This window comes from Felis catus, chromosome A3 (genome assembly GCF_018350175.1).
Source record: "Felis catus isolate Fca126 chromosome A3, F.catus_Fca126_mat1.0, whole genome shotgun sequence".
NCBI lineage: Eukaryota > Metazoa > Chordata > Mammalia > Carnivora > Felidae > Felis > Felis catus.
The window spans coordinates 11,082,568-11,109,944 of record NC_058370.1 but is presented as its reverse complement, the minus strand read 5'-3'; the positions used below and the strand labels follow the sequence as shown (position 1 = coordinate 11,109,944).

Sequence of the window (27,377 nt, the reverse complement as noted above, 5' to 3'; positions counted from 1 at the left end):
CCAGCAGACGTGAACTTCATGTCTGTCAAAGCAAGAGGTTCCAAGGTGGTGGCTCACAGGTTGGCAGAAACGTGTGGTTTGCCCTGAACTGTTTAAAAATGTTTTCATGTTGAGACAACTGGGTAACCATCTGGAAAAAATAAAGTGAGTTCCATACCTCACTCTGTACACCAGGAACATTTCCAAAATTCCAAACGGATTAAGGATGAGTTAGATGTATAAAATGAATTTATACGAGGAGGCAGAAACATTGGAGAATCATTCGAAATCCAGAAGCCTTAAAACCAGAGTTAAATCCTCTGCATGGCAAAAACAAATAAAAAATTCAACCAAAAAAAAAATCCATACAGTATGATAAATCCTAAGCAAATTTGAAAGACGAGTGACCAAAAAGACAAATGACAAATTGGGAAAGTAATATGTGCAGCACGTATTATAAAGGGATAGTCTCCCTAATATTCAACAGCTCCTACAAATAAATACGAGAAAAAGTAGAAAAATGAGCAAAGGATATGAACAGGCATTTCACAGAAAAGAAAATGTAAGAGACATTTTAATCCTATGAAGAGATACTCGATCCGTACCAGTAAGTATGAAAGAATATTGAAATTCCTCAGTTTTCACGATTTCAGGCTGGCAAACACGGAAGTTTTTGATGACACTTAGTGAAATTTTGAAGAAAGAAGCGTTCTCATGCATGGGCAGTGAGACACCGTTCTGGTGGAGATCTCTGGACAGTCCCTGTCCGAATGACAAGTGTAGACGCCCTTGAACCTGGCAACTTCACCTCTAGGGATCTCACCTCCCAATATACACACACACACAGGAGAGAAATGATAAATGCGAAAGGCTCTTCTCCACATGTGGAAATAACACGAGATTGGAAGGAACCTAAGTGTCCATCAGAATGGGATTGGTTCAGTTCTGGTACATCTATACACACTCAGACGGCTGGAATCCCATGAAATTGTAGAAATGGATGAGTTCTTTTTTTTTTTTTTTTAATTTTTTAAGTGTTTATTTATTTTTGATAGAGACAGAGTGTGAGCAGGGGAGGGGCAGAGAGAGATGGAGACACAGAATCCGAAGCCGGCTCCAGGCTCCGAGCTGTCAGCACACAGCCTGACGTGGGGCTCGAACTCGCAAATCGCGAGATCATGACCTGAGTTGAAATCAGATGCTTAACCGACTGAGCCACCCAGGTGCCCCCAAAATGGATGAGTTCTTTATGAGGAGCGTCAGACTCTTGATTTTGGTTCAGGTCGTAATCCCAGGGTCGTGGGATTGAGCCCCAAATCATGCTCCAGGATGTGTCGAGCCTACTTAAGACTCACCTCTCTGTCTTTCTCAAAATTAATAAACTTAAAGAGGAGTTCTTTGTGAGTTGGTATGAAAACGTCACCAAGATACGAAAGCCAAGGTACAGGGGAATGTGTGTGATATGCTTCCATCTGTGTGAGAAAGGCATTAACATTCTTTGGAAGGATAAACAAAAATTTGAGAACCACGAATATGTTTTGGGTGAGAAGTAGACTTTTCCCATTTCAGTTTTTTTCTATACTTTTTTGGTGCTTACCTATTCAAAACATTTCACTAAAATCAGTCGCCGGCAGTGGAAACTGAGGACAGCTGGATTTCCAGCTTCTCTTCAAAAACTGGAATATCTAGGGGCGCCTGGGTGGCTCCGTCGGTTAAGCGTCCCACTGAGCCCGTGTCGGCTCAGGTCATGATCTCAGGGTTTTGTGAGTTCGAGCCCTGCATCGGACTCCATGCTGACAGTGCAGAATCTGCTTGGGATTCTGTCTCCCTCGCTCTCTGCCCCTCCCCCACTCACTGTCTCTCAAATTAAAAAATAAAAAATTAAAAAACCCTGGAATGTCTGGCAATTCCGGGCTCACACTGTTGCTGAAAACAATGAGCTACAGCTGAGTCGCTTTAGAGGGGCTCGTGCTCTCCAGGTTTCCCTTGTAGCCATTATTGTTTCGCCAATTTATTTGATCTGCCTGGCCCCCTGTGGGCAATTTGCATGTGAGAGCCTGAGAACCCTGGAGAATTTACTCCAAGGGTGTGGGGGGAGGGTCCTCAGCTGGGGAGAAGCATCAGCTGAGTGCCCATTGCAGTGCAAGCAACTGGCCTGCCAGCAACCATCTCTGTGCCCCAGTTCCGAATCCCCTGGGGCCAGAGGGTGTGGTCTTACTCTAGAAGTGTGTGCTTTCCACGGCCCTCCTTTTGGAAGTGACTGACACCAACTCGGACGAAGACACTGTAAGAAAACTGTAGACCAATATCCCTCACGAACGTAGACGCAGAATTTCTCACCAAAATATCAGCAGACTGAATCCAGCAACCTATAACATGGCTGATACATGGCCGAGTGGGATCTCTCCTAGGAATGCAAGGTCGGTTTAACACCTGAAAGTCTATCAGTGTAACACCCTGTGTTAATACAGGTCAGAACCCACACGATCATCTCCGTAGGTGTGGAACAAGGCATCTGCCAAAATCTAACAGCCACTCACGATAAAAACCTCTCCTTCTTGGGGTGTGACGAGTTCTCAGAGAGCAGGGTTACAGGCTGGGTAGACACCCCCAAAGGCGTCTACTGATAGGATCACCAGCTCCCTGGAGATGCTTTGTCGACCCAGGCAGCTGGAGGCACCGGGGCATCTTCCTCCCCATCTTAGAGCAAAATCCCACTTAAGCTTTTTTTCTTCCCCTTCCGCAGAAAGTTTTATTGTTTCCAGTTGGCCCACGGCTTGAGGGAGGGCTATAAAAACCGGGTGAAAAGCGGCCTGGTGAGAGCGTTCGGTTGGCTCGGTAGAGTATGAGACTCAACTCTTGATCTTGGGGTCTTGAGTTCAAGCCCCGTGTTGGGTGTAGAGCTTACTTAAAAACAACAACAAGCTGCCTCGTGGTGGGGGAGGAGAGAGATTCAGGCAGAGAAGCTCTGATACCAGGAGGTGGCAGAGGGGCCCTCAAAGGCCGCTGGGCTCTGGGAGGCTCCTAGACGTGCTTGACCCACTCTGTCTTCCGGTCAAGAGCACAACCGTCTTGGGGTTCAAAGCGATTCTGACTCTGGACAGCTTTCACAGAATCTCTGTGAGTCCCGTGGGATCCCTGTGGCCTCCAAAGCATCCAAGTTCTTATCAGCGACCGTCAGCTGCCCGCACTTCAGCCTTGCAGGCGGAGAACAAAGCCCTGAGGCCCGCGTCTGCCTTCCTGGCCGGGACTCGTGGCCAGCGCGCTTTCCCGGCTGCACGTGGGGCTGAGTCCGAGGAAGGCCGCAAGGAGAGGACCGCAGTGGACAGGGCGTTGGGCGGGACAGGCCTCTGGCCCCACCGCAGGGCCACGCGGGCCGGGCCAGGCTGGTGGTGGGCCCTCCCACGGGAAGGACTTGCTCGCGGGTTTCCCCGGGGCCACTCTGCTGGCCAGGGAGCGCGGCGTTCCGTCCCCACCGCTCTTCTGGGGAGCCAGGCCCGAGGCGGAGGAGAGGGAGCAGACCCGGAGGAGCGCCCGGAGAACGAGGTTTGTGCCTTTGTTCCGTTGGCTCATCTGTGAGAGAGCCGAGGATGGGGGCGGCGGCGGTGACCCCGCCTGGGGACCGGGGGCTGTCCCTTCAGGCCCAGGGGCTCCTTGTTGTCCCTCCGTGAGCCCAGGAGACACGCGTGAAATCCGGTTTCTGTCGGGGCGCCCGGCTGGCTCAGTTGGTGGAGCATGTGGCTCTTGGTCTCGGGGTTGTGGGTTCGAGCCCCGCATTGGGTGTAGAGATTACTTTTTAAAAAATCTTTAAAAAATTGGACTCAGGGCACGTGAGTGGCTCAGTCGGTTAAGCGTCTGACTTCAGCTCAGGTCATGATCTCACGGTTTGTGAGTTTGAGCCCTGGGTCAGGCTCTCTGCTGTCAAGTCCACTTCTGAGCCTCTGGCTCCCTCTCTCCATCCCCCTCCCCACTTCTCTCTCTCTCTTTCAACATTAAAACATCTCTCTTTAAACATTAAAAAAAAATTTGGTTTCTACACACACGTCGCCTGAGTGTAGAGGTGGGGGTTCTTAAGCTGTCCGACTCATGTTTGTTGAATGGGGAGAAGTGGAATCAATGCTCTTACATAGGAAGGCCACAGGCAAGTGTATTTCTCCGGGGAAGGCTCGTGCTGTAGGCCATGTTCACGTGTATGTCTTTAAAACAGTGCTTCTCAGTCTTGGTTGCACCAGGGAATTGGCCTGACCAGCCCAGGGCCAACTACATCAGAAGCCCCGGGGGAGGGGCCGAGTTGGAGCTCCCCAGGGGACTTGGATCGCAGCCTTGAGGCGGCTGAGCTCTGGGAGAACAGCAGTCAGGGGATTTTCAGCGATTGGCTACCTGGGTTGCAGCAACCATACCTTCTTGTTTTACATCCTGCTCAAGGTTTGATTTGAAGAGTGCAGGGCCCTTGACCTCTGGCTCCCGCCTTCCTGAGTGTAATGCGGATTGGGTTCTGGTTTGTGTTGAACTGATTCCACCCCGGCTCCGGAGATGGGTACTGACTAAGCCAATCAAGGTCATCCTAACTCCCAGTGGCCCACTGAGATAGCTCTGATCTAAGCCCACCAGCCACAGGAACTAGTTCTGGAATGGTCCAATTGGCTCCAACGTCAGGATTCTTGCTCACTAGGGAGGGAGGAGAAGCCCTCTCCCAGGCAAGGTGAATGGGAAGCACCCTATGGACACCAGGGTTCCTGCCTAGGATGAAGGTGACCATGTGGGTGGCAGGACAGAAGGACAGTGCACCTGAGCCTTTGCCCATGCTGCTGAGCAGTCTGCCACTCAGGCATAGTGTTACCTGCGTGTCCCCTTTATCAAACACAGTCTGAGTTGGAGCTTCTATTGCCTGCCAGCGAGACTCCCATTTCATAAAAAAGGAGTCTAAAGCTGGGTGAGGAGAGTTCGGCGATCATTGATGGGCAAAGACTTCCCTGGGGAACACTCTGGGCCGGAACCACCTCTTGGCTCTTGGGTGCCACTCTGCATGCCATTAGGCAACAGAAGTCCACCCCGAGACTCAAGGCTCCCCCAATTCTTTGTCTTGCCTGGGTCAAGGAAAAAGTCTCATTTTGGTGCTAGTGTGCCCTGAATCCTTGTGCTTTTCCTTGTTAACAAGCAGAGCCAACCTCAGACTCACAGCCCTCAGCAAGCAGTAACAGATGACAAAGTTTTAGTGTAATGCTTTGTCTTGTATTTATTTTAAGGGATGTCTTCATTAATGGCAAATGATGCTGGTCGTCCTTTCTTGTAGAGGCAAAGTTTTCCTTTTAAAAAAGGGCAGTTGGGCACCTGGGTGGCTCAGTCAGTGAAGTGTCCAATTCTTGGTTTCAGCTCAGGTCCTGATCTCAGTTCATGGGATCAAGCCCCCTGTCAGGCTCTGTACTCCTCTTCCCCAACCCCCCCTCCCCCCTTCCCCCCACCCTCCCCGGCCAAAACACGAACAAACTTTAAAGAAAAATGAAAAGGGCAGCGGAAACCTAAGTACATAAAATGGTTGTTAGGCAGATGACAAAGTTGGCTGTATGAACAGGCAGTTTGGGAGACGCAGTGTCTGTCGAGGCAAGTGTGACGTGTTGATGTGTTGGTTTAGAGACCAAGCTCCTGTGTCTCTGCATTCACAGCAGGGAAAAACCTTTCTTATGAGGCTGGTCTTTAGCCACGATCAAGGCTGCACGGTATGGTTGGAACGCCAGTGACCGTGGGCTCAGATGTCCTGGGTCCAAGTCAGCATCTCCCCTGTGCCAGTTGGGCTCTTGGGACAAGCTCGCTTCTCAAACCTGGAGCTAGTCTTCCTACACAGGTTTTTTGTTTTGGGTGGGGGGAGGGTGCAGTGGGGAGGGGGAGCTTGGGAGTGGATGGGTATTGGGGCACTGGAGGACTCTTCTGAGGACTCAAATTATCTTGAACTCTAGTACTCTACAACTAGTCCCAGGAACATTTCAGGGATGTTCAGAAAGTACTGGAGTACTCGCAATGTATGCTAAGCTGCGAGGAAAGGTGTAGTCATGCCCCTGCCCTGGAGGAGGGTTCCTTGGAGGACAGGGCTGTGTTTGAGTCTCTCTTGGCTCCCTCTTCCCAGGGAACCCGATATCTAGACTTGTTGCTGGAAGCAGCCACTACCAAGTTGTGCACAGCCTTTCTCATTAATCTCTAGGCTCTCACGTATGGCTGCTTCACATACACGGTCAGTACAACGTAGCTGTCACATTCCCTCTAGTCCAGGTCGCAGCCAGCACACTGCTTACAACTATATTGGAAAAGCCCTTTTACTTCTAGCCTCTTGCTTTCTCAGTGTCCAAAAGGTGAGCGATGGACTTATTAGGATATCCATTTTGCCTCACTTAGTAATAAGACATTTCTAAAGGTCCAGCAAGATTTCATGCAAAACGGGCCAGGTGGATGCAGTTGGTTTGCACCAGATGCAAGAACGTTGTGTTCTGAAAACACACAGCTGCAACAACTCATTTAAATAGTAAAGATGCTGCCCTTTATTCCATCCACAGATCATCCGCCCTGGAAAGGACTGTGGACCTCCTTTCTGTGTCCTCTTACTCAGAGCACTTTGAAATCATGACTGTAGGATTTTCAGGATCTGGAACGTTTCACCTTTTAAGCTGGTTTTGAATACAACTCCTACTTTATTTGCAATTCCGTTTAGATTTAAATTATAGTCAATGTTAAAGTTATTTTAAGTGGAGTATGTTGATGGGAAGTAGCCAGATGATGCAAAGGATTACTAACAGTGACTATCCTTTGGTTAACTTTGGATCGATTTTTAACGTAGTAGTTGGTAGAAATTGCCTCCTTTTCCAAGCTGACACACCAAGTTTGTCTTTTCCCAGACCACCTCATGGCGGCCCAACTGATAACTGGTATGTTGGAATGCATGATGAAGCAAGCTCTTTTATTTCCAGTCTTCTGGGGCTCAGTAGTCTTCAGATGTTCCTCCATGACACTTTGGTGAGACATGCTTGCGGTTGGGGCCAACCCAATGAGCAACAGGGTAGGTTAGAAATAAGGGTTACAATGGGTAAAAAAGACCGACCATTGCCTAAGGGGCAAGAAGGCTGACCTGATGCTCTGTGAAAACCATAGATTTAATACATCCTACTTAATTTCATTAGTAAAGCGTGTTTTCCATCACTCAAACTGACTCTCAAGCTTTAGTGGCACAGAATCCCCTAGAGAAGATTTTGGGGGCTCCCATCTTGAGAGTTTGAGGCTGGCAGTCTGGCGTCGAGGTAGGGAAGCCATCCCCGTGTATGGCACTACTCACTTAACAAGTTTAATGGCTTCCAGGGGTGTTTCAGAGGGGCATCCCCCATCTTTGACAGATCGTTTTTCAAATCTAGCAAGGACTTGGTTTTGTTCTCTGAAAAGCGTTCATCTTTACAAATGAGCGGGCACTTAGCCTGGATACACAACTATAGGGCAATCAAAGGTGTAGATCCTTTTCTGCTTAGCTCTTAAGAGAGGACACAAGCCCTTTTTACAAGAGACCAAAGATGGCACAAGAAAGTTTCTTGATGTACTGGAGAGAGAGAAATCATGCTGCTAGTCGGACTCTGGAACTCCTGGCCACTAGAAAACCTGAAGGGCAAAAAGTTTCCTGGAAAGAAAATCCACAAAATTGTTCAGTCCACAGAGACATTCTCTGATTAGAAGGTGCAGATTGCTGCAGCTTTTTACTTCCAGAATATTCCAAAAGCAAACAGTAGCAACAACGTTCTTTTAAAATGGCTTTTATTGAGACACTTTTAGGACTTCTGCAACATTTCTAGTTGGGGATCTTCTTTATTTCCAATTCTTAGGTGGCTAAATTCTTTTCCGAATGCCAACAATGCCCACTCCCACCACCTTAGCAAGGAAGCATGCTCATCTATCTGTCTCTGCTCAAAAGTCCAACCAGGAACATACCTCCCCCCTCCACTAGTCTATTCAAGTCTCATTAGACCTCCGGGTAGGATTCGAGTCCAGGCTAAGTCCTTCCCACCTAGTAATTTATTAGGCAGACTACTTTCAAACCAAGTGTGAGATGGCTTAAATTCAGCTGCTATTACTATCCTTAAGTAAGAGAAAACAGGCTTTATCAATGCCAGTTTTTCTGATTTGGTAATTTGTGGCATCTTAATTTGGAGACATCTGTCCTAAATCTTATGAGCTGGGGTCTATAGAATTTATAATCTACTTGTATAACAGACTTAAAAATAACTCCATGCCAGCCCCAAATGCCCTAAAGGTTCTAGTCTATTCTTGCACTCTCTCCTGTAGTTGAGAAGCAGGACTTAACATTTTAGAAGGAAGTCGTTCCAACTTTCTTTGGTCTTGTTAATGCTTTCGTTACACCTATCTACTGGAAGGAGTCTTAGAAGTTACGGAAGCCAGCCACTTAACTCTTTAGACCAATGGTCCCGAGAGGTAGGTGCCTGCTGTGCTTCTGCCCTTTGTATGGACTGGAGCTTTCTATCATAGTTGTAATGACTGAAAATGTTGCCTAACACTGCCTCCTTGTAACCGTTCTTTAGTCCAAGTTGCTATTGGGAATCTGTAAATACGCTAGCTCCTTCCATCTTAGCCCTCCAAGCGTGTGATCTCCAAAGCCTTTTTAATAGCAAGATGGTCAAGAGAATTACAATAAAAGCTGACAGAAGTTGCCTGTTGAGTACAATTGTTCCCATTATAAGGTGAAGACCAACATTTACTTCCTTTAGAAGAAGGCCAGGGCATCAACATTCTGCTTGCACATTAATGCCAATCTGTTTACATCCTTTTATCACGGAGACATTTACACATACAAGCAGGCTCTGCTCCTTAAAAAAAGGGGAACTGAAAAACTCAAGGATGTTTATTTTAGCAGTTAAAAAAGGAAAAAGACGAAAACAAAACCAAAAGATTTTGTAACAGGTGCCTTGAGAGAAAGCATTCCTTTATGCCAATGGCACATTGTGGTCTTTCACAAGTTTCCTCAGTGGCCGTGGCTTGTCTCTGATGAAAGTGAGCCATGGCATCAGCTGGCACAAGACATAATGGACACAGGACTGTAATGTGTAATAAAGCAAATATTTACATTAAGCACAATACAGCAATTTATTTAGATGCTTAAAATGAATACAAAGGGAAATAAAGATCACAAAATTATACATACTACAACAGTGTGTCATATATTAGATGGTATAAATGAATACACCAGGGTGGTGTTTAACTAAAGATAAAACTAAATATCCAAAAATGCAGCACTCATTGGTTTGCTGCTTCAACACAACACACTTTCATACAGATCTAAAAGGTGTCAAAATTAGTAGCTGCAAAGTCAATTCTTGCATGTGATTTTAGCTTAAAAGATTTCAGAAAACAGATCTGAAATACCAGTTTTTGTTTCTGTCAGCTGTAATGTCAAGGATATTCAGAACAAGAAAAATTCTATAATACAAGAGAGTCCAGATATATATCTTACGTGGCTGGCCTCTGTTGCAAGATTGTACAAGGTTATGTGCAAAAACTAAGTCTGTCCAAAGGTCCATACTAGCGCAGTTTCAAGCTTTTGCTAGGTAAACTAGGTATAGCGTTTATTACACAGCAAGGGCAACACTAAAAAAAAAAAAAAAAAAAACCAAAACAAATCTATGATGGGTACACAATAACAATATCATAGGCATCACTTGAATAGGTCTAAAAGACTGTACAAATATACATTTCAACTATTCAGAATGAATACATGAAAAAAAATTGATTTTCCCCAAAGTCTACTATACACACGGGACTGGCAGCTTGTCTGTTGGCCCTGCACCACCACGCGAATCAGGAGAACGCCTCCCAAGGTCATCCAACCAAACATTTTACAGAGGGAAAGAAATGTCGAGAAGGCAGAAAAGTAAACCTCTGCTTTTCCTCGTGTGCGTTCGTGAGCCACCAGCTTCTTGGGTTTTCACATTTATTTACCGTGTCTGTCACAGCAAGTTCTGAAGCCAGATCAGCCGATCGTGTGTCACAGACTTGGAAACCACCACCGGGCTGCAGTGGCCACGCGTCCCCACAGCCCGATGACCCGGCGCTCAGAAGGCAGTGCCAGTGAGAGTACAGCTGTGCAGTCCTGCCGCCAGGAGAGCAGAGTTCCGGGCTGCAGCAGGTCCCCGATGCCAGAGAGCCTGGCACTTAGGCCTGCTGGCTGCTCAGTTTAACTCCGGCGAGGCTGCCGTGCATCGGCTCAGCGACCCCATCAGTCATGTTGTCAAACTGCTCCCCGTCCTCACTGTCAATTGTGCTATTCTGCCACTCAATCTGTGGGTTAGATAAGCGCTCATCATTTTCAGATGCATTCTTCCACTGTGACTGGTCCTTGGACCAAAACCCTTCGACTTTTCCATAGGAACTATTCTTCCATTTCAACTGCTCTCTGTCACCTTGCACGGTAGCCTTTTTTTTGGCAGCTGGCTTACTGCTTCTTGCATCTTCACTCTGGGAAGACTCATCAGACCAGGTTCCTGGTTTCATTTCACACGCGTTGTCCTCAAAGTCTGACACTTGCTGGGAACCAGGACCACTCTCAGACGGAGAAGCACCGTCTTTCCACTCAACAACATCATCCTGGTCAACCTCACTGTCAGAAGCATCATGCATTAGTTTGGTTGGTTCCTCAGTCAAATGAATAGTTCCATACTTTGAACCATCCTCCTCTTTTTGGTCTAGCTTCTCCGATTCTAAAGCATCCTCAGAAATGACCTTCGGTATGTGTTCCTCCGGGTTATCATTAGGGAGTTTAGGCTCAACTTCAAACACAGGGTCAAAAGGGCTACCACTTCCATTGGACTCTTCTTCCAAATTTTCAAAACTGTCTGAGGAGCTGTCCTCGTCCTTCCCAAGGCTGAGCTTTTTGTCAGCAGTTTTACTAGCATTCACTCTGGAATCCTTCTCATCGTGATTCTCAAACAGCCACTCGGCATCAAAATCCATCTCGTGCTTAACTTTGTTTAGTTCTTTCATGTTGAAGCCCAGTAACACACCGGGCTTGTACTTTTCACAGTCTCGGACACACTTCTTCCTCTTGTTGCTAAAATGGGAAGCAATGTCACTCTTCCACAACCATAAACTGGCAGCCAGCTTCTCAATTTCTCTCCGGGTGGGATAGGGCTGTTTGTTGAAATACTTCGTTAGGAAGCTTTTCCTGGCTTCGTAGGAATCATCTTCGTGACCCTTGGGGTCTAAAGCTAACACAACAGGCTCCTCGGGCTTCTCCTCAAAGAAGCTGGGCGAATCGCTATCCTCATCTAACTTTCGCTTTTTCAGCAAGGGAAATTCCACTTGCTCGTAAGTGCGCTTCACGGGTGCTAGGCCTGGTGACTGATTAAGCCGAGAGGGTGCGTTTGTCTTATCCTGGCCGTTCTGGGTCTTTCCGACACCCCTACAGTGAACGAGATGCAGAGTGATAGTCGAGGCGGTCATGTTGCTGGTATACACACCAAGGCAATGGATGCACTTGTAGGTGAGCTTTTTTTCCACGGGATGAACCGTCTGAATAACTTGGTGCCTCTCTCGTAGGTGATGTGCAAGTGCATCAGATATGGGTCCTTTTAGGATTGAAAAGCAAAGAGGGCAAAGGGTTTTCCCGACATCTTTTTTATAGGGCACTGCTGCTTGAGGTGAACTTTTAACAGGGATATCTGCCTTTTCCTGAACTTTTGGCTGTGGCTTTGGAGGGACTGGAGGGTTATTTTGGGCGTGGTAAGCAACAGATTCGGCTGGGGCATCCCTCAGGTTGTATGTGGTTACAAGGAGATGGATGTTAGTGTGGCTACCCTGCTGCAATGTCAAATCAAAACTCAAAGTAGAATCTGTTTTAGGTCCCATCTCTTCATCAATGTGAACCATCCGCATGTGTGCCGCCATCTTTTCCACATCATTGAAAGTTGAACGGCAATATGGACAAGACAGACCGTGAATTAACATATGGTTGAGCAGGGTGTCTGTGGGCAAATAGCGATTACAGTAGAGGCATTTGCTAGTAAAATTGTGAATTTTCATAATGTAGTTGGCTACTGCTGGGACTTTCTCAGCTTTATGTTCTTTTTCGAAGTGCACACTATAGACATTTTCAGGAAAAAGCTCGTTACAGATTGTACATATTTTCCACTTTTGAGTTGAGGAAGTATTGGCTGGGGGAGGGCCCGTGGCAGCTGCAGTAGGTTTGGAACTGGACTGACCTAATACTCTGGATGCCTGTGACTGGGAGAGGGAGGGAGACTTTAACTGGCCTGAAGAGAGAGCAGAGGCATTAGCAGACTGCAGGGAGTATCTTGCTGGTGCCTGGGACCTCTGCTCTGACCCAAGCCCGTAAGATCTTCCGTTTCCACTTGGAAGTAGCTGCTTCACAGACTGAGACTGCTGAGGGATGGAAACTGGTGCGTTGCCACCTAGACCCAGTCTCATTGACTGACCAACGCCATAGCCCTGGCCTACAGATTTGACTCCATAGTTATTCTGCTGGAGGTGAACATTAGACATCATGTTGACTCCTGTAGAATTTAAGTTAGGCTTTGGTATTGAGAGTCGATTTACCATCTGCTGTGATGGCAAAGACCGGACATTTCCAGAAGCAAGGGAACCAATTCTCGACTGGAGTCCCATGCCCTTCTTCTCTTGAGGTTTGGGAGCAATCAGCATCAAAGGTTTAGATCGGGGAACCACCACATTTGTGTGCCCAATCATGGCAGTGACCTGATAGCCTATGCGTTCGTGGTCTTCGATGACATGTTGTACCAAAGCTTCGTAGGACTTTGGCATGAAAAGGCATCGCTTGCAGTGAATACTGCTCTCTTCCCGGGCATTTGAACCTAAAGGGACTGCACCGTTGAGTGATTTTTCACCTGCCTTTGCTATGTAAGGTGCTGCCACATGCTGAAAATGTTCCCTGTAAATGTGCTTCCTAACTATTTCATAAAGAGGATCTCGGTAAGTGCACTTCTTACAGTAATAAACAGCTTGTTCTACACTGTCAGCCTGCTTAGGTTTAAGGCCATCATTTTTGCTTTTATCTTTGAAAGTGCTGAGGCTGCTACTTGGTGCGCTGGCGTTTGGAGCATGAAATATTTTAATGTGTGTTTCCAAAGTCTTTTTGTCTGCATTGAAGGTACAGTAGGGGCAATTAAGGAGAATCCTATTTTCAAAGTCTTCACTATGGACATTCCGGAAATGACTTTTGTAGGCAGAGAAAAATTTTGAAGAAAATGGACAAGCACTGCAGCAAAAAGGTTTTGTCCGGTAGTCCTAAAGAAAAGACAAAAACTGGAATGAGAATGCCACTTCACATAGGCGCTAACAAGTTCTGGGTCTTCCCCCAGACATCCTCTGTTTTTAATAGAGATATAATGATATTTTTAGAACTGAAACTCTGTAATGCATTAATTATTTTTCCTTCTGCAAAATGGATTTATAAAATATAAACCCAGGTGGAAAAGCAGTTTGAAATCAAATTTTATTTTGTTTCCAGAGTATAAACAAAATACTCCGTTCCAGTTTTCCTCAATGTTTAGAAAAAATCAAAGTCATATTTGCTGACTGGTTTTAGAAAAGCCAAAGACAAATGGCTTCAAAGATAAACATTTTACAGTCAGACACGACAAGAATAAACCCTGTGAAATCACTTTCACTCCCTGAATCAGTAAATCACTAAAGGTTGCAGACTTACTCTTCAGTAAAACTCAGGGCCCAGAGTGCTGTGTGCAATTAGGCAGTAAGACATAAAGATACACCTTTTATCCTTCCCATCATGGAGAATCTTCAAAAATCTCAGAACATTTTTTCCCTCTGATCGAAGTACAGTGTAGTATTCAGATTTCATTGCTGATCAAAAAGCTACTGATTTGAAGAGTCTGCTTTCTTCTAGAAGCCTTTCTTCTAGAAGCCATGCTCTCTTCTCAAGCAAGAGCAGCTTCAAAAGAAGTAATGAAGTGACAGCTGCTTTGACTCAAATTAAGAAGTTAAATAAAAATTTCCTATAGACTATGAGCAATGCATGGTGTTATTAAAAAGCCAACAAGTATTGCAGAATATACTGATTTCAAAGAGCAACTTCCAGAATTATGCTCGTTAGCACCTGTACAGTTTGTCCTTTGAAGACCAGTGGAACACCAGCTGGGCAAGAGATTACCTTTCCTCCGTAGAAGCTTGCTTTGTTTCAGAGGCTGGTTTGCGGCAATATTAAATTCTCCCCTTTTCCTTAAAGCTCAACCCTTATTTAGTGTTAGAATACGAAGCTCTGGGATTCATAAAACCGAATTAAGTGACCTGTCCCACTGGAAGGCTTTTACATTCTAAGACTTCTGGTTAATACCTTTTAGAAGAAAAAAACCAAGTAACTATACTATCAGATTTCTGACACAAAGTTGAAAAGTAGTAATTCCCTAAGTATAGTCCGATGGACAAACAGATCAATAATTAGAGTTACAATCGCTACTGAAATAGGTAACGGTAAAGTCCGCAGTGACAATCACTTCTCCCTGTGGGACAGGAACCACCACCTATACCACTTTCTCTGTCACATCTTCACCTGTTGACACTTGCTGGTGCCTTGAACTACCTAATAGTGTTTTTAATTCCAATCTGTAAAAATTTAAGCTACACCTGTCACTGCCATCCTAACAAAGCCACCCTGCTCCACCGAGGTCGGATGACACCAACCTAGAAAAAAATACCCTCTCCAAAAAAGTAAGAATTGTGACAGACACAAAAATAATGATGGATGACCTAGATGAACAGAATGTTGGAGGAACAGTTTAGAAACAGAAATAAAAGAGCCAAAGTACTTCTGTGAGGGAATGTTGATGTACACTGGGCCTCAGGACCTTTAAGTAACAAAATTTCCTATTCTCACACTTGAAGTTTCTGTCCAATGACAAAAAAGACAAATTCTTCCTAGTTTTCCCGCCACTTAGGAAGCGGACACTTCCACACTAGGTTGCTGCCTACAAAACGATGCATCATTACGAAAAAGCCTAGAGCTGAAAAGGGGACGTACCAAGGATGCTGTCATTAAGTCTCCTCTGCTACTTACCTGATTTTTTGTAAGTGAAGGGTCCCATAGTCCTACATCCTCCCATGTAGTGTTTTTCAAATAAAAGTCATTAGGTTCAAACTGTTTAAAATCCTAGAAAACAGTGAAAGAAGTTTACAAAAACATCATGATACCAACTCTAGCCCAACCTGACTTAAATCCCATCTCTTGGCTAGAGCTGGGGAGACACACAGAAAAACCAACCCCACCAAGAACTAAAAGTTAGGAACGATTAGGCTATTAGGAAATAGAAAAGGCATATGGAAGTTGCATTCAACATCATCTAACAACCAAACATTCCCCTAAATGGTCAGCCAGGTTTCCAAGGAAACCAATTGAAGTTCTAATTAAGTAAAAAATTCAGCCACATATTAATACCAAAGCCCCTTTCATTAGAGTATTGTAACTCATCAATTGTAGTATTAAAATGGAATATGAACTAGCAATGTTTGCTTAAGGCACCATGGATGTGATACTCTGTTTCTGCAGGAAAAAAAAAAAGGGGGGGGGGGAGTTGGGGGGGGTGGGTAGAAATGGACTGGGAAGAAAACTCACGATTTCTGAACCCACAAAAGGAAGAAAGAAAGCTATTTGAAGAAAGTAAGCAGTATTGTGTTAAATTTATACTCTCCTATAAAAATTTAATGGCCCATTTTCCCCCCAGGCCAGGAAGATAGCAAAGTCTTAGGAGAAAATTCCTCTTGGCTCCTAAAAGGTTCACAGTTCCCTGTGGAAAAATCAAGTACGTATAAATTCCAGAGGATGTAATGGGCGTAGTAACAGGAGGAACACATCAAATGCAGGATAGAAAAGGTATCTTCACATTTGCATTTATTCTTATGCAGATTACCCAACTGAGTGCAAAGTGGAAGTGGATGGACTGTTTCATTGGGCAGATCTACCTGAATTTGTGGGGTTGGAGAGGCAGTGAACTTCCACGCTTGGGGACAACATGACTAGAGAAGCCCACTTTGGAGAAGCTTCAGTCTTCATCATCCACCCCTAGAGTATTACTCATGGGAATCCGGAAAAGAAAACCCGTTGTATGAAGGAAATCCCTTTTTAACTTTCAATTCCATCCAAACGTTTACTGAGTGCCTATTACGTACCCAGCACTGCGCTTGGTGCTGCTTATACGTGGATGGGCAAGGTAGTTCTGGTCCCTGGCCAGCTGGAACTTAAAGGCTAGAGGGGAAAACGGCTTTAAATATTTCAACCAGAGGCTTTGACCAACTAACCAGCAAGATCTGGAGCAAGGAGATCTGGAAAAGGAGGAGACCAGCACACTGGCTATCCCACAGGGCTGTTAAAAGCTCGTAGAATAAACAGGTTAGAAAAACAGTTTGCAAAAGTCCAAACTGTTACACAAGGGGAAGATAATCGTCTATGATGGGTCAAAAGGGCCAACGACTGCTCAAATCCTAAGGAAAGAGACAACAAGCACCCAAACCACCACGCCTCAACAATCAGAAGGTCAACCAGAACACTCAGGCATATCAGAATGAGAACAGGCTCTGGAGTCCCGCAGACAGACCCTGCCATATGCTCAGCTGTGAGGTGAACCTATTTCTTTACCGGTTCTTCATCTGAAAATTGGATGAGAATTCCTACATTTCCCCCAGGGGTTGTTCTAAGGATCTGAATTTAGAGACCATTTTAAAGCACCTAGTAAAGTGTCTGACACGTATATGTCCTCAATGGTAGAACTGCTTTTGCTTCATGATGCAAAGATGAAAAAGCCCATTTTAGGGAGAAGGGAACAAGTTTAGCCAACTGAGAAAGCTCCGGGGAAGCTAATGCTGCAGTTAAAATTCAGAATCCCAGCTAAGAATTAACCATCCTGGCTGCTGACACAAAGTAATGGATCAGAAGCTGAGTCATGTTAAAATTAAAAAATGGCATGCTACTTACTTCTATGTGTTCTTTACAGTATTCCAACCCAATGTCACTAAGTATTTTTTTCACAGTTTTCCGGGCTTTTCTTAAACTGCCAAGATTGTTGACAGGAAGTTGGAACATAGTTTCTATTGGAAAAAAAAATTTAAGTCAAGTCAAAACACGTACAACTTGTAATATTTCCTAGTTCCACTGATGGCAGGACCACAAACCCTGGCCCACTGACAAAGAAGGTGAGCAGACACCCTTACCTAGTCTGTTCTGGTGCTTAGAGCAGGCAGGCAAAATAAGTGCTCTCTGACCTTGTCTAACAGGACATCTTACATCATAGATGGACTAGGAGTCTATTCTGGCACAATTCTAGAGCTTAACTTCATCACCAAACTGGTTTTTTTAAAGTTGAGAATTAGGTTAATAATACCAACCGATTATTTTAAAATTGAGTGTGAGTGCTTTTCTCCTTGTGATGTTGAGCCTCTGAAAATAGAAAAATGTTCGCCATTCCAGCATCATCGCCACATAATTTTGAGTGCCAGGGAAAAGAAGTGTTTGTTTTCTGGGAACCGTCCTGCATGCTGCTATGATATTCTTAAAGAAATCTCCTTCAGTGTTTCCATATACTATCCCAACTACAGACACTAACGGTTGTGTAGCCTGCCCCCCAGCCAGCACCACACCTGGACAAAGGCACTCACTTATATGGTGATGGGGAAAGCTAGGCACTCAGCATCAGAGCAAGTGCTGTGTTACAGATTTTAGGGGATCCTTTTGAAAAATGAAAAGCCTATATATGTGTGAAGGAACTGAAAAATTATTTAAATGACCTAACACATTAAAGCAGAAATTTAGATCCACTTCACCAAGTTCCTTAAAAAACAAAAGTTAAGAAAATAAAATTAGTATTTGCATGGCTTTCAACATGATCATTTATATTTTCCTATAAAATATGGTAAGAACTTATCTAGTAGTCCAAATAAACATTGTAGGATATAAAAGAGTTCCAAAACCCCAAACTAGAGGCAAACCTGAAAGCCAAAGCATCAGGAATTAAAAGTTTAATACATGCAAATCTGGTTTTCTAGTTAATAAAGGCAGGTACTCTCTAATATCACTACCATTTGTAAGCACGGCCATAATCAACTAGTCCAAATGTAATACAGAATCATGTTGCCTCATTTATCATTCGAATCCAAAAGTCAATATTGTGGACTATGAAAAATGGAAGAGAGTGAAGCCTACACCAAAGCAAATAGGAACTCCTAGAATTTGGTATGTCACCAGAACTTAGAAGTTTCAAAATATTCTACATGAAGTACTGAAGTGTAATTGAGGTCAAAAAAGAAAAGCACTTCACTAAAAAACCAAAAAAATCAGCCTTCCCATGCTCAACACCAAACTCCTCTATCAGCTAAGAAGCATGCCTATGGTGCCCTCCACACTGTGCCATCCAATAATCAGCCTAGTGGTTAACAGGGGACTCAGAAGTCACTTTGCATACAAATTAATGTGCATTCAAGACCAAATCCATTATTCCTTGTGGAAATTTTATTGCTAAATTGTTTTTAAATCATCTCTTTGAAACTTTTTAACTAGTTGCTTAATAAAACCATTCCCCAAACTAGGTCATTTGGAGAAAGCCACCTGATAGAAATGTTTCAGAAATAACAGAAAATGTTACAGGCTAATTCTGAAGAGACCAGGCATCAAACAGATGCCCATAAGCACCCAAGTCTGAGAAGGGACATTTTTGTTTATTCAACTCATAAACTCTGTGGGCCCAAACCCAGCAGTTCTTTCCGAACTTCCCTAGTCAGTCCTGCTTTACTTCAGAGGAGAGGTGGGCCCAGAAGGCAGCCATTACTGGTCTCCCCTGCCTCCTGGATAGAAGCAGCTCAACATCTCAGCAAAACAAATGCCCAATGATCTGGAAATGTCGCCACCACCGAAGCCACCCACCTATACAGAAAACATCCAGGGGAGCTCAACTGCTGCAGAGGATAAAGGAAAACTCATTCTCCTAAGTGCCCACCATTCACAGCAAGCAAAATTGTTTTAAGACCTCCAACTGAAGCACCTCACTGCATGGTAGGTACCCAACTTATAAACCTATAGGTCTGAAAAAGTGAGTATGCTCATAAAGGAGCTTAGCTATAAGAAACTTCTAATTTATAAAACTTGGTATTTCAGCCATACAGTAAATCCCAAGTTTACTTAGGCTGAATTAAACAGATATATAAATAGTGAACATTGCTTACCAGAAACTGTTGTACAAAAATGGCTTTTTTTTAATGATTAGCAACTAGGAGGAGCCTAAGTTTACACTGAAAGATACAGAACACTCGGAGTTAAGATTCCTGGCATTTTTTTGAGGGGGGGGGGTGTCTGGGTGGCTCAGGTAAGCGTCTGGCTCTTGATTTGGGCTCAGGTCATGATCTCACAGGTCGTGGGGACTGAGCCCCGTGTCGGGCTCAGCACGGAGTGCAGAGCCTGCTTGGTATTCTCTCGCCCCTTCTCCCGGTTATGCTCATGCCCTCTCAAAATAAACAATAAATTTAAAAGATGCCAGTTGTTTTTTTTTCTTTTTTTTTTTTTTTTTTAATTATCTGGGGAATCCTTTCCACCCCCTTCCTCAGATGGAGGTACCCTCCATGTATCTTGCTTATGGAGATCACTTACAAGATTACGTCCATCTGGAGCGAGAATAACACATTCATTCATATGTGTTACCACTATCAAAAACATTTACAAAGACTCTTGTTTTTTAAGTAAAACACCGCACGAAACAGGCACACAGTGTACGAATATAAGCAAAGAAGCCTCCCTCCTACTCCTGCCCTCCAGCAATGGAGCTCGCCTCCTTCCTATAGGGGCCACCGTTGTGTCAAGCTTTTCTACAAGCCAAAGGTTCCAAAAGAACATTTCCAACAAACTCTTATCTGTGAATGTTAGGATTAGTATGGATGATAAGAAAAAGAACTCAAGAGCCCTATGTTGTTGTTTTCCCCAGCCTGTTGCTTGCTGTTAGGAAACAACTTCAGGGTGCCTTGAGTGGCTGCGCTCCATCTGTTAAGGTGGACTTCAGCTCAGGTCATGATCTCACGGTTTGTGGGTTCGGGCCCCGCATCGGGCTCTGGGCTAACAGTTCAGAGCCTGGACCCTGCTTCAAATTCTGTATCTTCCCCTCTCTCTGTTCCTCCCCTGTCTCTCAAAAATAAACATTAAAAACAAAACAAAACAAAAAAAACTCCAACTGCCGGCTTTAGGGTTCACCCATGTTATCTATTTGATTCATACTTTAAAACTTCTATAAGAGTAACTCCTGGCCTCCTCTGCACCCCTAAAAAGCCCTTTAAATTAGAAACCTGGACAAGGGGCCCATACCTTAAGTGACTGAGGGGCAGGAACAGAGTAAATAAGAAATCAACTGGGATTAAGGGCTGTTTCCTCACTTAGCTAAAAACAAAGTGTTTACAACAATTACTCTTAGGGAGGAAGATATCTTACAATGTTAAAATTGTCTGGTGATGGGCTTTCAAAGGAATGCAGGATAGTCTTCCTCTTCAGATTTGTCCCCAGGTGGCTAGTTCTTTCTCTTGAACCTCCCTGGCCATGAGGATGGCTATTTCACCAGGTCTGCACCATTATCTCAATACCAAGGAGAGCTCCCTTCAGTCATACCATAATCCCTTCAGCTCATGGCAAAAAAAGGGGATAATATGCAGTATAATAGAATGGAACCACAGTTGACCTGTTTGTCACTTCTGGAAAACCTATACTTTGTGCTCAGAAAAGGGAGATGAACAACAGGACCTAGTTGTTCCCTTCAAAAATCCATCGTGTCTAAGGGACAGGACCTATAGAGCACACAGTGGGCACTCGGGCACTGGAATAAAAAAGATGGTTGTTTTTACCTGCTAACGTTCCCCCTTGGAGCCACCCCTGGTACAGATGATGTGCCATTAGGAGGCCCTTCCTCCATTAGAGCAGAGTGTGCAGGACTCAGGTACACCAATTAAGAGTATTCTATCTCTACAGACACTGACTGGTAGAGTTAGTTGGACATGTGCCCAAACAAGACTGATAGTGATGCTGAAAAGGATTCAGGACCTACTACTACAAGCAGAAAGCAGAGGGAGGAAGGACACCTGTTCGACTTTTCCTAAACAAGAGCCAAGTACATGCCCATTTCTGCTTAAGCTTAGTTCATGTCCTTTGCAACCAAAAATCTTAGTAGACCACTGGGCAGTGGGACACAGAAGAGGAAGTGAGCAAGAGAAAAGATGAAGAACTTTATGCCAAGTAATTACATTTGTAAATTAAGTCTAGTAGGAAGAATAAGAGTTTGCCAGGAAGACAGTCATTCTGAAAGATGATGTGGCCCCTGGTTTCATTAATCAAAATAAACACTGTATGAAAAGAATCACTTTCTAAATTCTAAAAGCTCAATGACCTATTTATTTCTTATACTGATTTATTTTTTGAGAGAGCCTGTGAGGGAGGGAGGGGCAGAGACAGAGAGAGAGAGAGAGAGACACTCAAGCAGGCTCTACAATGTCAGTGCAGAGCCCAACGCAGGGCTCAAACTCACGAACTGTGAGATCATGACCTGAGCCGAAGTCAAGAGCTGGATGCTTAACTGGCTGGGCCACCCAGGCGCCCCTAAATGACCTATTAATAAGAGTTAACATTTCCAAGTATTTTATTAACAACTGAAAATAAGTAGCGTTTGGGTAAGCATATGCCATCTGATGAACTAGACTTAAAATATCAATTTTTGAGAATGATTTAAATTCACTGCTGCTGAATGATTCAGCCACACTCCTTCCTATTGATCTTTGAGAATTATATCCACACCTACTGATTGGGGCCCAAACATTAAAGTTTTAGTAATAATCCTGGCCAAACTCCTACTCATGCACTTTCTTAGAAAGCACGAGTCAGATGGCAGAAATGAAAATCTGAGATCTGTAGCCCTAAGCTAGAGATGAAATGAAAACACGTATTGAAGACTCATCAAATACATACTCCTCCTACCCCTCCATATACCAAAAACAAAAACATTTCTCTACTCCACATACCAAGAGAGTAAATGAGGCAGAGTGAGTGTGTCTCATGAGGACGTACCATCTATATAGGCTGAATCCGTACACAGGAAGGACAATACTACCTCACTGTGAACTTTCCTTAGGAGCAAAGAAGCCATTATCTGAGAAAAAGAATTATCCTTTAGGAAGCAAAATCTCTGCCGAAAGGCTTGAATCAAGCTAGGTGTCGTACTCAGGTTCTCCTGGGTTAGGAAGACGAACAGGAATCCGACAGACGGTGCTAGTTTATCTGGCTCAAGGCAAGGTTGGCAGGACCTGATGTACCAAGAGTCAATGAGGCTTGTCTATGTATGATAAGGTCCCTCACAGAGCCATCAGATCAAGGATAGCATCCTTTAGTCTCTGTTTTTAGGGGTACAAGAAAAGCAGAAAACATAACTGTGCCCACAGAAAGTTAAATCAAAAACAACCCAACCTTAACCCTTTGACCAGGCATAGATAATCAAACAAGCCAGAAGAAAAAAAAAAGCCCCCACATCAAACTTTTCCTTCAAGTGTGGATGTAACATGGGATTTTTCAGTATTACAATTCTTCATATTTTTATGTGCATTCTTATGTTTCCCAAGTTCTTAATAAGAACATATGGTGCTAATTTAACATGCCAGAAAATACGGAAGTAAATACGAAAGCATGTCCTAGTTTCCATCACCCCCAAGTACAAGTGCAACTTTCTCGTATCTGGGAACCAAAATCGAAGAAGCATATACCCGAGTGACAACTAATGCATCAGTTATGTTACTGATTATAACTTGTAATTATCTTAAGCAAATGTTTCTAACAATGCACTGAGAGCTAGCCAGGAATGGTTACTTCTTCCTGGTAACACCGAAACATAAGCTGCTTAGTCTAAAACCAGGGTTTTCAACACCCCCGACACCCCCTTTGAAGAGGAAACCCTGGTTTCTAAACAAATCTTAACTGAATCTTAAAAAAGTAGAGGGACTCAGGTTGAAATGGGAAGAGAAAAAAGGAAAAGTCTGTTCCCGAGAATCTCCTTGAAACAGTTACTTGCCTAAACTGTTTCTAAAGCAAATGTATATGCCAAGGTGGCAGCTGTGAAATGTAGAATCGGGACCTGGTGGGCAATCACCCAAAGCAAGAAGTTTGATGGCTACAGCAGAATTCCAGTAGTTTACTGAAAATCTCTGCCACATAAAATTACAGTCTGATCAGAGTATGGTTATCAGAAGCCCACAATAAGCCTAAGGATTAAAGTACAGTTTATACTTTGATGTTGTCTTTTAAACCTTTCTACATTAAGCTATAAAGAAAAATACACATCTGGGAAAATCTTTTACTGGGGGCTGGGGGTGGGATCAAAGGCCGGGAATTATGCCATTACTAGTGAAGAAAAATGGCAGTTGTTATTTTCTAAATTAATAAAGAATTAGGAAGACATTCAAACTACTACAATATAAACAATTACATTTTTGAAAACATCCTCAGTCCAAATTAACATGTAAGAAGAAATTCAGACCCTTGATATTAAGAAAACAAAGTATTCCACTATTGTTCTAAGGATTCAACTATTTATATAAAGATCTTATAACCCACACTCGGGTTTAAGGGTCAGATATATTTTAAGTTTAAATCGCTAACTAAATTTTATTTTTTAAGAAGCACAGACGTTTTAAGATTTTCATGAAATCTTCATGCTACCTATGATGTACTTTTTTTTTTTTTAAAACAGCTCTTGTGACGTCTCTGTGGAAACATTTAGGACCCATTAAAATAAAAACTAGGCAGAAAGAAAACATTTCCATATTTGTGCGCTCACTCTTCCTCTTACCACCTCCTCAGCAACATATTTAATACCAGTCGATATCACAAAGCATAAATGTGGTTATTGTAAAACACAGTTTCTTTTATAATCAGTTAAGTGCTTATCTTTCCTGATAATTCTGGGATCAGAAGCAGTGAACAGACACATCTTATTTGCTTTTAAGGGTGTCACTAAGTCCTACATTTAAACTAAACCAGTCGTAAAAAAGTTTGTATGTTTGTATTTTGAAAAAGAAACCCTGTAAAAGCCTTTCTAGAACAACCTTCCAACGAGTGACCGTGTTGAGAGCCCAGAGCCTAACATTCAGTCTGGAAGCAATCACCCTACTCAATCTTTTTTTTTTTAAGCCACAGTCCTGAACAGAAGCAGCTAATCTTTCAATTTCCTATAAACTTGGGCAAAAGACCTTGCAGATGCCAGAGGCTCTTCATAGAAAGGCAGCTCTAATTATCATCTCTCTTTCTCAATCCCAAATACCACAGAGCATGTAACTGATAATCCAGGAGCAGAATGCTCTTCTGGATTAGCAGATAAAACTGTGCAGCATGAGAGGTAGGAAAACAAAGTTTAGGCTCCCTTCTCCTTAATTAACAGAAATTGTGAAGTAGTGTTGAGGCCACAACAGGGGTTTATTAGGAAAGCCCAGGAGGATGAGAAAGAGAAATTACTTTGCAAATGAAGACACACTTGTACCAAAAACTAAATCTGAATAATGAATTATTTTGCTTAGGATAATCATGTTAGAACCCTGTTAATAAAGAAGCAGACAGGAAATGTAACCAATTTCTGTTTTATTCTTATCCACTAACTGCATTGACTCTTACTATTCTCTGATAATAATAAATCCCAATGGAGTTAATCTTGTCAAATACAAAACTGCCTCCAGAAAAAAAAGACATTTTGATGTTCTTCAAGTCTTAACCAAATCAATGATTAAATTCCTTAAGCTTTCATACTATTTTTTTGGTAAGTAGATGGCAACATGAGTGTATTTATGCAAATATAGCATCCTGTACAACGTTTGGTCATAGGAACACTTTTGGCCACTGTTCACGAACCATGGGTGAATCCCTCCCACAAGCAGCCCTGCTCTAAGATCATCTCTCTGCCTGATCACCTTGAGTGAGCACAGCACAGACCCTGCCAGGAAGCTTGTCCCACGCCGGAAAGCTCTGTCCACAAGCCTAGAGCTCTCAGTCCGGGTACAGAAATCTTTAATCCTCTAGCCACAGAGCAGCCTTCCAGGTTTTTCAGACCCTTTCTCCTCCCAAATATTCCCCCTTCTCCAAGTTACCCACACTCAGTTCTTTTCACCATTGCTTCCGCTATCACAGAAGCCAACCTCCAGTGGACAGGCTCCAGTCTGTCAATGTCTTTGGTGCCCTGAATAAACTTATTCCAGATATGCTAAATCAGAAGGTCAAATGGGACAACACTTCTCTAGTTCTGGATGTTACTGGGTTTTTTTTTTTTTTTTTCAAATTTTATTATTTTTTTAAAAAGTAATCTTTCTGCCCAACATGGGGCTCAAATTCATGACCCTGAGATCAAGAGTTGCATGTTCCACTCACTGGGCATGCCCTGGATATTATTTTTAAGTTAATGCTCCTGAAAGGTGTTATTTGTGTTGGCGGCAGCCACCTCACATGTGACAATTAACCAAGATTTTTTTTTTTAATATGTGCTGCGTGTTTCAGTATTAGGTGGTTCAGTTGGTGAGGGAAAAAAAAAAATCTGTACTGAGTCCACATCTGGTTTGAAGGGAAGTAATTATCAAGTCTTTAAGTATCTTTTCAAGTGAAGGGGCAAGAGCATTCTGATTCTAAAGCGGAACACTGTGAATCACTGAAAGAGCCTCAGGGTTGCCTAATCTAAACTCTTCTCATTTTACAGATTAGCAACTGAGGTGAAGCACCTGACCCAAGGGTGATCAGTTTGTCGGTGACAGAGCCGGGTCTCAAGGTCATCTTCAGATCTAGGATGCAGCCCTCCTCCCATTACCCATTTGGACCAAGGTCTGATCTCTGATATTGAAGGTAATAAACAAGAGCATGTCAAATACATACATCTCCAAACGCCAAAACTTCAAAACTCAAGACTGAAATGGCCTTATACAAGCTCAACTAAACTAGCTCAAGAGATGAAACTGTGATTAAGAATACGCACATATGTCAGGTCAGATGGCCCCGTGAGATCCAGAGAACTGAAACAAGAACTTAGTTCTGAGACCACTTGCTCTAAAGTGCTCTTACCATCACCACGAATGCCAACTCACTAAACAGTCACGCTGGAAGGATATCTAAATCGTAATAATAACTTGCAAAACGGAAACCAGCTTTTCAAAAACAGACGTATCCTGTGTCTCTCTTTTACCACCTTCCAATCATCAATACTCGAACCATGCTACTCCAAAAACTGCTTGGGAAAGAAGAGGCTTTGGTGATCCTTTTTCTTTTTCTGGAGAACAGGGTTAGGCAGGAGGCTGGTCTGCTTTCAACTACCTCTTAGGCTCTTTTTGGCAAATTAAGTTCCATTCATTTTTGTTACAAAAGCAACCGGGAAATAAAAACCTACATCCACGTAAAAACCTGTACACGAAATGTTCTCACAGTAATTATTAACACCCAAGGAGAAACAACCCAAATCTCCATTAACTGTTAAATGGATAAATAAAATGTGGTATATTCATATAATGAAATGATTGAGCCATAAAAAAGTACTGATATATGCTCCAACACAGATGAAACCTGAAAACATCATATGAAATATAATGTGAAAGAAGTGAAAGATGTCAGCTGCCAGAGGCCACTTGTTATATGATTCCATTTACACAAAAGGTGCAGAATAGGCAAATCTACAGAGACATAAAGAGTAAAGCTGCCAAAGGCTAGAGGAGTTGGGGGGAAGGTTGAAGGTGACTGCTAATGGGGACCCGGTTCTTTTGTGGGGTGATAGCTGCACAACTCTTTGAATATACAAAAAAAATCATATATTTCATGGGGCTGAATTGTATGGTGTATCAGTTACATCTCAGTAAGACTGTGACAAAAGAAAAAGGCAACTGGAGCTAATATAACAAAATGTAGAAAAGGCATGAACACAAATAATCATACCCAAAGGCAAGGGTTAACATTGGGTGTATTTATCCTTCTGGATTTGTACACACATGCAATTTTTCTTTCTTTCTTTCTTTTTTTTTAACGTTTATTTATTTTTGAGACAGCACAAACAGGGGAGGGGCAGAGAGGGAGACACAGAATCTGAAACAGGCTCCAGGCTCTGAGCGGTCAGCACAGAGCCCAACGCAGGGCTTGAACTCACGGACCGTGAGATCATGACTTGAGCCGAAGTCGGACGCTTAACCGACTGAGCCACCCAGACGCCCCGCAATTTTTCTTTTAAAAGGAAATGCATCTATGCATCTCAAGCATTTAGTCATGCAGCAAGAAAAGCGATGTTGGCTGAGATTTTTTAAATTTTTATTCTAAGAACTGTGCTTTCCTTCCAACAAGGGTAAATGCTAGC

General features: G+C 43.4%; 1 protein-coding gene and 1 long non-coding RNA gene across 7 annotated transcripts in view; one reads left to right on the top strand and one right to left on the bottom strand.

Moving 5' to 3' along the window:
- The first annotated feature begins 1,190 nt into the window (after positions 1-1,190).
- Positions 1,191-26,608, top strand: LOC123384276. Its single transcript, XR_006595090.1, has 2 exons — positions 1,191-3,525; positions 25,746-26,608. It is a non-coding gene; the product is annotated as an uncharacterized LOC123384276 (long non-coding RNA).
- The window catches only part of ADNP (activity dependent neuroprotector homeobox), a 34,148-nt gene continuing 15,860 nt past the window's right edge, over positions 9,090-27,377 (bottom strand). For 5 of the 6 annotated variants that reach the window (XM_019826358.3, XM_023251105.2, XM_023251104.2 and 2 more), the window contains 3 exons: positions 16,979-17,091; positions 15,068-15,160; positions 9,090-13,281 (listed from right to left, as the gene is read on the bottom strand). In XM_019826358.3, the coding sequence (XP_019681917.1) occupies positions 10,174-13,281; positions 15,068-15,160; positions 16,979-17,086 (3,309 nt within the window). In that variant the 5' untranslated portion in view covers positions 17,087-17,091 and the 3' untranslated portion in view covers positions 9,090-10,173. The remainder of the gene's footprint in view (positions 13,282-15,067; positions 15,161-16,978; positions 17,092-27,377) is intronic. The other variant, XM_023251106.2, reaches the window with a different exon arrangement.